Source organism: Manis javanica, chromosome 11 (assembly GCF_040802235.1).
Source record: "Manis javanica isolate MJ-LG chromosome 11, MJ_LKY, whole genome shotgun sequence".
Lineage (NCBI taxonomy): Eukaryota > Metazoa > Chordata > Mammalia > Pholidota > Manidae > Manis > Manis javanica.
The window spans coordinates 12,281,463-12,294,147 of NC_133166.1; the positions used below are offsets into that span (position 1 = coordinate 12,281,463).

General features: G+C 38.4%; 1 protein-coding gene across 17 annotated transcripts in view; it reads left to right on the forward strand.

Annotated features, from left to right (window-relative positions):
• The window catches only part of DLG2 (discs large MAGUK scaffold protein 2), a 1,871,010-nt gene that overhangs the window by 1,299,471 nt on the left and 558,854 nt on the right, over window positions 1–12,685 (forward strand). For all 17 annotated transcript variants that reach the window (XM_073215942.1, XM_037010570.2, XM_037010571.2 and 14 more), the window contains one exon: window positions 77–127. In XM_073215942.1, the coding sequence (XP_073072043.1) occupies window positions 77–127 (51 nt within the window). The remainder of the gene's footprint in view (window positions 1–76; window positions 128–12,685) is intronic.

The following is a 12,685-nucleotide window of genomic DNA, read 5'->3' on the forward strand; positions in this document are numbered from 1 at the left end:
AATGTTATTAAAAATGCAGCTGTCTCCCCTTCAATATGTATTTAATCATTCTCTTTCTTTTTCCTCTTGTTTACAGGTCAATGGGACAGAAATTGAATATGAGTTTGAAGAAATTACATTGGAGAGGGTAAGAAAAATCCAATAATCCGAAGTTCCAATCTTGTATTCCACATTCTGCATCCTAATGAGTTGTCTTGTGAAATCATGTAATTGTGTATCGTACCCTGGAAATTTCCAACAGGACTCACAATGAGAATATGAATGAAGCACTTGTAGTGGAGGGCGTGGAGACAACCAGACCAAATCATCAGAATGTTCAATATGTAAATTGGCCTGCCAGGATTTGGAGAAATGAATGGGAAAGACAGAAATATTCAGTGAGCCAGTGCAGTATTTTTTTCCTATTATTTTCATTATCAATGTCTTGCCACACATTTTTAGATATATAACAAAATAGTTTCATTTATGTAATATTAGAATGATCATCACAACTATCATTACCATGCATTTTCTGGTTAAAAAAAAAGTGATGGATTTGAAAGTCACCCCCATAGAGAAAAACACAGCAACCCTCCAGGTCTCTGCAACTATGCTATGAGGGCCTTGGCGAGGCTTTGGCAGATAGGGAAATTCAGTGCAGCGCAACCCCATATATAAAGATATTTTACAAAACAGTAAGAGAAAGGCCAAAGATCACCCAGAAAAAAAATGATCAAAAAGCTTTAACAGGACATTCATCCAAAAACAAAAAGCCAATACATACAAACACCTGTTCAACCTTATTAAACAAAACAATGCTTCCAAATAGTTTTTGTCTACCCCGTGGGCATAATTTAAGAGGAAGGTTAATATTTGCTGCCATTGAGTGGGCCTGGAAATTGGTACAGCCCTAAAAGAACAATTTGGAAAAATGGATCATCAAAAGTGGGCAGGACTTTGGACCCAGAAATTGTATTTTTAGAAATACACAAATGCACAAAAATGTTCATATGGGTATGGTTTATAATAAATTTGAAAAAGACAGTTGTTTAATAATACATATCTATATAATAGATTGTAAGATGTTTAAAAATATTTGATTATAGGAATAGAAGGTCTAACTAGACTATATTATTACACTTAAACATCAAATTTCAAAATGATATTTAAAATATAATCCCATTAGCCAAACACAACTATACATAAATAGTATACATTCATAAATATACATAAAGCCTGGAAGGATATACACCAAAATATTAGAAGTAGTTAACTCTTGTTAAGGATTTTTGGGTAATTTTCAGTGTCTTCTTTTTGTTTATATTTATTCTTAAACTTTCCATAATAAATATATAACACATTTACAATAAGAAATATAAATCTATTTTTCCTAAACTATCATTCAAGTGTGAGTTTAGACTCTAGACCTACACATCAATTTACATTTCCTTTTAAGTTTACTGATTATTCACTGCAGAGTTAGGGTATTTCTCATTTTCAGCCTAATTTTTATGGAGCTTGAGTGGTTTTAAAGGGAAATTTACATTAAAAGTTAAATGTTTGACAGATGGGTTCTTTAAAAGTTCCATTATGAACTTTGGTAAAATTTTAATGGCATGCTAAATGGAGAAAAGTGAGGCTTATGGAAAATTAGCCCTAATGAGAAAAAAGAACGTATTTCTCCTTCTAAATCAGTAATCCTGTCTCTAGAATCTGGCTAAATAATTTGTGGGGTGCAGTGCAAAATGAAAATGTGGAACCCTTTGTTAGCATTTTAGTAAGAATTAAAAGATGTGGACTGCTGAGGATCAAACCAAACATGGCCCTTCTTAAATTCAGGATCCTGTTTAGCCGCACAGATCTCACACTCACGAAGCCAACCCTTCTCTCTCCCCACACCCCACCCACAGAAACATCTTGAGTATCACTATTTAGTTACGCTGGTTTTGTAGGTAGGAAAATAGAAGCTAATGTTGGTGTGAGATGGAACATTCCGTGGAGTCAGACAGTTGTGGGTTCCAGTCTGCATTCTGACACCTACTTGCTTCATGCGCTACCATGTCATCTCACTTCCTGCCCTAGAGTCCCCAGTCACACTCGGAAACTTGTCTTTGCCATTAACTGCACCCCTTCCAAAACCTCCATGTAAAGCAGTGTCTTTTCTGAACACCACCTTTTTTCTGTCCCGTTTATTCTAGTTCTCCTACTCCAAAAATTCTTCATCTCCACTGGGGTCTCAAATCATGGATTTCACCATTTCCCTCCAGATTTTGCCCTTCTTTATGTGCTCCTTCCCCTCCTCTCCCAGCATATGTCCCTGGTCCATTGCTCTATTCTCCATCTTACACACTCTCAATATTTTTTCTCCTGCCTCCCTTTTTGTGTTCTTCCAGCAAAATCTCAGCCCTAGGTAATCTACCCTTCCTACTTACGTCACACCAGCACCTGGGCAACTGAATGTGTCTAGAGGAACACTCCCTCATCTCACTTTAAATTTGTAACTATTGATTTCAAGTGAACCTTCAAAACATCCTAGCAATTCTAGTATATACCTTGAGTAAAAACATCACGTGCTCCTTCTCTGGAGCAACAATTTCACAATTTATTTGCTCTCCTCCAATCTTGAACATGCCCGCCATCATCCTCACGTGATCACAGCTGTTGGCCTCTCATCGCATGTCCTCGGGAAAATCCAAGCAATCAAATGAAAATTGCCTTGCTTTCCTGTTAGCAGGTCTGCTAATGTGTTCTCCCTATTACAGTGGAGGCATTTTCCCTGCTGCTTTTCAAGGCCAGCTTTGTACTTGTGACTTAGCCTCTTACCCATTTAAGGGCTTTACCTCTGCAGGTCTCTCCTGTCTCTTCTGCAGTGTCAGTTTCTCTCTCGCTTGTTCTTGGATAAATTTAAAACAGACATGAGGTAATGTCTCTCATCTTTAAAAAAAAAATGGTGTCGTCTCCCAGTGAAGTCACATGGGGGGGGGGGAAATGTCCCTTAACCCAATGTGTCCCTTCTATTATTGCCTCATTATTCTATTTTGCTTTACCAAGAAGTTAAGAAAATTGTCTGTTTTCATTAACTCTACTTGATGACCTTATTTTCTTATTTTAAACCATTTTATGTTTTCATCTCCATAATCACTCTAAAACCATCCCTCTCACGGTCATGACACAGTTTATCCTGAGTCAGTTCTCTGTCCTCACTTCTCAGCAGCATTTGATGCAGTTATCTTTCTTCCTCAAAGATGTCAATTTCTTGTCTTCCAGACAAAACATTCTCATGTTTATCTACCATCTCCCTGGCACCCTTTCTCAGTCTCCTTATCGACTCCTCTTCTAAATGGTGGAACATTCCAGAAATCCAACACATAGACCTCTTCTCAACCTCTCCTCATTCTTAGGATCTCATCCAGACCCAGGGCTTTAAATACCAGCCATCAACTGATGATTCCCAAGCGTGAGTCATGACCTCTCCCCTGCCCTCTGAATGTATGGCTAACGGTCCAGTTGGCATCTCTGATGAATATCAAATAAGGTCTCCCAAACTTAATATGTTCCTAAATGTCCATGATTTCCCTGTACTACCTACCTTTAGGGCCAAAGCTGCTTCTATCTTAATATGCCTCATTTTAACTAATTGGTTCTATCATTTTCCTTATTATTCAGGCCAAAAAAACATCTAAAAGTCGTGCTTAATTATTCTTTTTTCCTTGGCATCCAAAGCAGGTCCTGATGGTGCTCTCATGAAAGTATTCAAAATCAATCACATCTAACCACCTGCCCTGCTGAATCCTAGTCCAAACCAATATCATCCCATGCTTGGACCACTATAATAATTTCCACTGTTGTTTGTTCTTCTCCTCAAAGAAGCCAGAGTAATAATTTCCAAATTATAAACCAGATCATGCCATTCTGTTTCTAAAGCCCTGCAAGAGGGGATCATTACAGTCATTATCATCACCTACGAGGCCTCATGCAATCTGGCCCCCACTTCTCTCTCCAACCCTGCTCCCGCCACCAGCATCTAGAACAGTCTGCTGTAGCCACACATACTTTCTTCCAAGCCAAGGTTTTCCCACCTCAGGGTCTTTATATATGTTATTCTATCTGCCTGGAAAAATCTCCCCATAAATAGTAACATGGTTTGCTTTTTGCATCATTTCAGTATCTGCTCAAATGTCTCAGAAAAATGTCTCCTGTGCACCCTGTTTAAATTGTACCAGCATCCCCATTGCACCTATTTCCCCTTTCCATGGCTGTATTATCTTTTTAATTGTGCTTGCCAATGTCTGAAATTTATATTATTAATTATTGTTGACTTTGTTCATATCTGTCTTCCTCCCTAAATACATGCAATATATAAATATATAGTTACTTTTATATCCAATATGCCTAGAAGAGTGTCTGGAACATACTGTACACTCAATGAATATTTGACATACGAATGGATTATGTCTGTACAAGTACAGTGAGGTAGAGACACATGGCCTTGTTTGAACCTTGGCTCTATGTATTATCTACTTGGCTCTATCTACTTGCCAGTTGAGAGACTTTGAGCTGAATACTTAACTTTCCTGTACTTCAGTTTCTACATCTGAAAATGAGGCTAAAGTACTTGTAATTACCTCCTAGGACCTGTGAATGGTTAAATGAATTAATATAAAGGCTTAAAGCAGCATGCATAGTTATCATCCTTAACATTTCCTTTGTGTTAACATGGTAGTTCTCACAAGTGTTATTTATTGGGGGTCACTGAGGAACCTTATAAAAAATATAGTTTCCCAGTCTCAGTGAAAAACTTCCACTAATAAGAGCTTTCAGATCATCTTTTCTTTTCTTCTTTCCTTTTTTTTTTTTAGTTATTTTGTTAGATGTCAGACATCCAATCATGAAGTTATGGTCCTTGCTGTATGCATTTACAGCTTACTCTTTTTCTAAATTTAATCTGTCTCACATTTAATTTAGGGATACACTAATCACATTTAGTAACATCCTTATGAGGCGAATATTGCTGACTCTATTTTAAATGTCAGGACACTGAGGCTCAGAAATTAAACCACTTGTCAAGTCACAATGTTAGTAAGGGGTGGAGCTAGGATTTAGCCCCACACCCACTGGGACACTGGAACCTAAGCTCATTGCTCTCAGATTGCCCTCAAAATTAAGCTTGAGTGTGACTTCCTCCAAAAAGTTTTTCTTGACGTCCTCTCTTAGGGAAGGTCTTCTTCATAAGTAAACACAAGTAGAGAACCTCTCACACTAAATGGTGAATAAAATCTGTCTTTACACTGACCTATGAATTCCTTGACAGGAGGAATTTTATTATGGTGTTCTTCATATTACCCTGATGATGTGAAAAGGAAAGGGGAAGCCATTGGACCATTTGAGGACAAGCTAATGACTCACTCCCTACAGCGGCATGGTTCAATGCATTGGCCACTTGTCACATAGGGTGAATCTCACAAATGTCTAAAGTATGTTTGTTTGTCGAGCATTTACTAAACCGGGGCCCAAGGCACAGTCATAGAGTTTTACAGGCTAGTGGAGGGCACAGAGGTGTAAGCAGACAGAAACCGTGAGGAAGAATAGAGTGCAATGGATACCTGGCCCAGAATATAGGACCTGCCTGAGAGGCACTCCACCTGGGCTGGCTTATGAAAGCTGCTTGAAAAAGGAAGGGGAAGAGAAAGACCTCTGAGACAGGAAGCAGCAGGTGCAAATGTTCAAGGACACATGGAAAGGCAATGTGCTCAAGGAACTGCACATAGTTCAGATTGACTGCATCTCAAGTTATGAGGTAGGACTCAGAGAGAGAGAGAGAGACTGGCTGGAGAGATGGAGAAGGCCGGTAACACAAGGCCTTGATGATAGACAGAAGGATTTAAATTTTATCCTGAAGGCGATGGAGAGGCTTTGAAGAATTTTAAACAGAAAAGTAACATAATCATGTTTGTGTTTTAAAAAGATCACTTTGGCTGCTATAATGAGTTGTACATTTAATGAGATTCAGGAGCCAATGCTGGAACGCCATATAAGGCATGTAGTTAACGGCTGTATTCTGTCAATGGTGATGGAGGAGGAGATGACTAAGAATGTTAGAAGAACAGATTCTGATGCTTTGTAGGATGGGAAAATGCCAGAAAGAGCAGAGGAGTCAATGATGCTTAGACTATAACCCAAAAAATTCTTTTTAATAACACAGTCTGGGGCTCCCAGCAACGGACACCTGTGATATTTCAAGCCTTTCTGACACCCTGGGCTCTTAGACCATTAACAAAGGTAGCTGAGTATAAAGGCCATTCCTCTGAGTGATTTACCCATTATCCATGTATGAAGGTAATAGTTTAATGTACCCCCACTATGATTTATAGCAAGAGAAGCTAGTTGACCCAGCATGGAAAATAGATTCATCATGCCTTTATAACCCTGACCATCATGCATGACTACAATTTAGCAGAGATATTGAAGTGACAATCTATTTGTTACCTCCTCCAACCCCTGTCCTCAGCCTCCAAAAATGAAAGAACATTTGGAGTGCTTTCCTGACAGCTGCAGAATGTATGGCCATGTGATGGCATCTGAATGTTTAATCTGATGAGTCAGGGATATCTTTTGCAATTAAAAAAAAAATCAAAGATCTGAGCCATCTTCCCAAACATAAATCATTGCCTTTTGTTGCTTATTATTTAACCCATGCCAAAACAAATAAATTTATAGGGCAGAGAAAAAGTGACTGATTTATTGCACCCTGCAAATTCCTATAAGCTTTGAGTATAAGGTGGGTAATGTGGGAATTTGGAAAATAGTATTTGTGAACTGCCAGGTGAGAAGTGACCCATTAATGTTGTCTACTGATGGACTTTCCAGATTCATCCAGATATTAAATTAATTAGAAAGTCATGGATGTCTGAATCACTAAGCCAAATTTATTTATGTCACATTATTGAATTTTCATGGGGATAAAAAAAAATTCCTGAATTCTAATGGAATAAGGGTCTATCACTTCAAATAATATAGAGACCTTGGTTTTCCAAATTTCAGTTAATAGTAACAGGACTAAAAAGCCAGAGATCCAATGATAGTTGCTGGGGTTTCAGTTTTCATATTAGTTAACTGTAGCACAGTCTTATTCCAGTTTAAATAATTTTTAATAACAATAAATTTCTTGAATGAATTCCAAATTTTATATATGTCCAATTGCCAGAGCATATTTTAAGTATTTGAAGTATATGAATATATATATACATATATACACTTAAGTATATAGAAACCATCTAAACATCAGTGTGTATTTAGATGTAAGCATCATAGTGTTCAATAGTATTAATTATGAACTATAAACACACATTCTTGTGTAGGCCTCCTTTGTTTTAAAGATGTCATTGTTGATACAACTTCAGGCTGTGATTCTGGGGCTAGGTCAAGTTCCAAATGTATGCTTCCGCTCTTCCTGTGCGCAAGTGTGTGGAACTCTATCTGCAGTAACTAAGCTTCTTCAGTCATCTCCAAAATGTATGAATGCCCAATTATCAATATATTTTTAAAGCATGTTGAGTATATAAATAGAGTCTGTCTTTGAGTTTGCAGCCCTAGCTTCCTCTAGAAAACCCAGTTCTATTTGTAGCTCTCTCTTTCTTTCTTTGTTAGCTCACAAAAATTTAGTTCCAAGCTAGACTTATTATTGTGTTTTCTTTTGTTTTTCGTGGTTTCAGAGTATGTTTTCTACAGCTGCTCTGACACCCCCTTTTCCTGATGATCCCCCACTTCCAATCTCTACATATGGTAAAGTGAATAGCTATTGTTTGTTCTGCACACCAACACAGGCAGGAGGAACATCCTCTGTGTTTTGGGCAACTGCTCCTCCCCCATTCCAATCAGAGACAACTGCCAGTCCTCGCACCTGTGGTCACACAGTTGATTGGTCTAGAGCTACTCAATGGAATTACCCGCGAGCTAGTAAAAAAAAAAAAAAAAAACACTGATACTCAAGTCCTGTCCTAGATCAAATGAAATCAGAACCTCAGGAAGGTGGAGCAGAGCAAATCTATTTTTAAAACTTTTCTTAGGGATTTGATGCAGTGTAGAAGCTGACACCTGAGCCAAACTGGGCTGGTAAGTGTGCTCCTCAGGATCCTTCTCACTGGAGTGTGGGGGATAGAGAGGGGCCACAGTCTAACAGGGTAGTGAAGATGTGAGACAGGAGGCAGAAGAGTGGCTGCCATGTGGGTTTCCTATCATGTGCAGGAAGCTCATCTGAGAAAATGAGGCTTCCTGCAGATAGAACCAGAAGTAGGAGACAAGAAAGAGGAAGAGAGAGAGAGAACTAGCACCATCCAATTCCCATTTTATATCTGCCCTGAAGACCCAACCAGATACCATTCCCATTCCATTGGCCACTTGAGCTTTCCCTTAAATTTCTCCTATCCAGGCTAGTTCAGATCAGGCCTCTGTAACTTGCCAGCAGATTAGCTTATACAAAAGAACCTTGGTGGTGCATTGCAGCTTTCATGGCACTGAAGTTGTTGAGGTCATGTCCTAGGCTCAGGCTGCCGTAGTCTGTTCCCAAACTAAATGTGGCCTTACTTAGGTTTCTCTACCTTTTCTAAATTCTAAATGTGTCTCTCACCACTGAGGTAAGGTCATAAAGCAAAACTGTCTGGTAAAATAATGTTGGCAGGTTGCAGTAAACCTTAATACCCCAGAGCTTATACATACCATCTCCTTTAAGGTAACCCATGGCTGTGTTCCAACTTCCAGAAATAAAAAAGCAATAAAGAAAAGTGGCAGGTAATGAGAATGGCTACTGACAGGTCTATGAATTTAGACTCTACTGTCTAGAAACTGACTTGGGAACAAGCAAGCTCTTGTACATGTGCAAAATGCTTTGCAGTGTTAACCATTGGACTCGGATGTCAAGAAAAAAAATTGACTGTTAGAAATATAGTTTGTAGACATTTAGGGATCATTAATCTAACTTTTCTTTAGATATAAGCATGAAAGTCTCAGGACTGAGGAGTGCCTGGTAAACATACCTCAAAGGGCTGATTTAGATGAATCAACACAAGATACATTTTGCGGAAATTCAGCTGCTGCCTCCAGCCTTCTCCATTTTTCTTTATAAACTCCCAGCTGAGTTATCTCCCTTCTTGCAACTAACAAACCCTCTGTCACCAGAGTATTAACAAGTGCTCTCTTTCAGGTCATCAGTCTGAGCCTTAGTGTCCTCATCTCATCTACACCAGCCAATCTATTTTCTTCTGTAAGTCACTTGTTACACTATTACCCCATCTTTCTTTGACATGACCCTTGATTATTATAAGTACCTCTAATGCTAGTATAATGGTACTTCTAAAAGTAACAGCTTTAAACAAAATCCACAATGGAAAAACTTGTGCAGAAAAGATAAAACTCTGTCATTCTCAAGTTGGCTAGGCTAATCAAAGTAGATCTGTTTCCATGCCTTGTATCAACAAAAAGAGGATGGTTAGGAGTTTTGGCAAGGAAAGCCCTGACACAGGGGTGCCCTGAGACTTCAGGATCATGAGGCAGGTACTGAATCGTGAGACTATTGGAAAGCAAAGACCCAAAGAGTAAAGGTCAGGCACAGAAATCTTGCTAAACACTCACTATTTAGTGTGATTTCTAAATAGTCACTAAATACTAGATCTTGAGAAATGGTAAAAGCTGGGGATTTTCTTCCTTGCAGCTGAACAAACCCTAACTGAGGTCCCTATATTTCTCTGTAGCTCAACATTTGGGCTAGAGTGAGTGTAACCTTAGTTATTTTGGGCGCTTTTCTTCCCAGGCACCTTGACCATCTCCAGAATTGTCCCACAGTTCTATGTCCTCACACATGGACAAGGGTGATGCACTGTTCTCACAAGTAACACCCACCATCCCCTCTGGTTGTCCCTGCCAGTCTCCAGTTTCTGCTACATTTTTCCAGTGTAGTGGGCATGATTGATTGTCTGCCCATTTCATTCTTTTTCCCCCTTCCACTCTGCTCACCATGCCCAGATTCTAGTTCAGATGTCACCTTCACCCATGTAACCCATGTGCTTTGATGGAAGTTAAGTTATCTCTGAACTCCAGAGGTGGGTCCTTGCTGGTGCAGGCTAATTGGCACATCCTCCTCTCTTGACCTCTATCAGGTGGTGGATATGCAGCCTAATCCAGTACAATCAGAGTGACTTCTAGAACTCTTACTTTGAGTTCTGAGACAAAAACCCACCCCTTTCCACAGGCATGAAGTAAGCAAGCTGGGATAGTAACCTAGAGCCATTTTATGACCATAAAAAGTTTCCAGCTTTAGAATGCAGTAGGATTTAGAAGGCAAAGTAGATAAATGGGGTAAAGAATAGTCTTGGTGACATCTCAAAACCATGAATCAAACCATCCCTGAAGCTCTTCTGAATTTTTATTCAAGCAAACAGCCCCCTTTATTGCGTTAGCCAGTTTGAATTGGGGCTTTTGGTACTTGCAGCTAAATAAGCCCTAAGTGACACAGTGGGTCATGGGAATCTTTAGGAAATTGCTTAGGGCCCCATCTTCTTAGATATGACTCAAAATCATCTCTGAAAATTATTCTCCCTCCTTTCTTATTCCCTTTCACGGGAATCTTTTCCCACCCCACCCATTCAGGAGGCTGCGCTCTTCCTGCCTCCTTCCTCAAGACTGCTTCTGTGGAGCAGTCTTCTCCCTTTTACGTCTTCCAAAAACCCTTTGATTTCTCCTAAGGACTTAGGTGTTTGGAAACAAGAGCAGGGAGGTCTTTGCAGGCTGTGTCTGGTTTTAACCCTCCCTTTCCTTACCTCCCCCTACAGTGAACACCTGCTTTAATGTGGAGAAAGGAAAAGGCAAAATGCAATACGAATAAAAAACAAGCATCAGTAGTATCTCAAAAATAGAGATGGATAGTATAAAAACTGACAGTTATTTCAGGAGTTTGAGAAATGGTTCGAACTGATGGATTGTAAGGCTTGTATTTTAGCCACTTAGCTTGATGTGCTTAATGCATTTTTAGACATTCAAATTATCTATCCTTTGGAGAAAAGGAATGCATATATTATGAAAATATCCATAGTGGTACATTTTGTAGTTTTAAAGTTTAAAATATTTGGTCTATATAGACTCAGTGTAAATTAAACAATTCACATTTAGTCATTGAGAAGAATATCACCTTATGTTTAATTCAGGATCACCAAGCAGACTTCATTAATCCTAAAATTACTCTTCCCTCCTTCACCAGTTTTGCCTGACAATCTCTTACTCAAAACCCAGCTCGTATGTTACCACCTCTGAAAAGCTTTGTCACATTCCTCCGGGCAGAGTTCATCTGCTTTGACACCTTGGGGCTTTCTCATTGTCATCTGTGTTCATGTTGTACCCACCTTTTGTATGAATTTCAAGACCCTCAAAGGCTAAAATATTTCTTGGTTTGATCCTTTTCTCTTTGTCCTTTACATCTGGCTGTTTTTAATCACTAGAAGAATCTAGAAGATCACTAATGGAATCACTAGAAGAATCATTTAGTCTTTTCACAGGAGATAAGTTTAGTTAAAGGATGAAGATTACTTTTTCCTCCTCATACTGTGTGTGTATACATGTATATACAGATATGTATAAATTTTATATGCATTTATATATGATATACATTTTATATATAATTATATATATATTTATGTTATATATATAAATTTGCATACATTTTACTTTATAGAATTTATGTGTATCTGTAGATAGATAAATGATAGATAAATAGGTAGGTAGGAAGATAGTGAAATAGTACCTTGTTTATAAGCTGGGGCCAATGCTCAGTGTGATTTCTAGTGTTGGTAACAGTAGCTGCTGTGGTCATATGTGATCAATCTGTATCATTTGTTGAAGTTTGAATCTCATGTATTAATCACTCTATGTGGTTATATCCTATCTTAACAGTTAGTCCATTGCATAAGTTTTAGAGCCTCTATTGTACAGGTAAGGGAACTGTAGTTCAAAGAAGTTAATACTTGTCCACTGATCATAAAACTAGTGTACGGCATTCATTGCTGGTGGATCTGTTTTTAATTACTATCCAGGACCACCAGTAAACATGAAAAATAGAGAAGGCTTTTTGAGTAAAATATTCATTCTCTGACCAGCAATGATATATTCAGACTGCCTTTAAGGCTTATACATTTATCAATAGAGAACACTAAGTCAAATGGCAAAATAGGTTAACACTGGACGGCTGAAAGCAGGTTCAAGAAGACAGAGACAGTATGTGTTATTGTTGCAGTTATTGTTCCTTACTGTTATTTCTTAATGTCTGAGAAATAATCCATGCCTTTCTCCCCCAATCTGCTTAAACTTTACTCAAAACTCCGTAATGTTACCCTAACTCTGGGGAAAAACAACAGTGATATCATATCTTGCATATTTAACATTCTTCTAATTCAAAGAAAAGAATCCAATTCAAGCAGTATTCCAATTGTGTTTGGAAATTTTTCCTCGGGAGAATCTATCCATATTTTCAGTACTAAAGTCGGTGAGGTTGTTAGCTCTGTTATGCGTGTGGTAGTATTGTTTTGCTCAGTTGGTATAATGTATGCATTATGATACATCCCATATTTTAATATTAATTATTTTCACAACAGTTTTCAGATATTTTATTTCATCCTTCAAACTACCCTGTGAAATAGGAAAAGAAAACACGACATTGCTCATT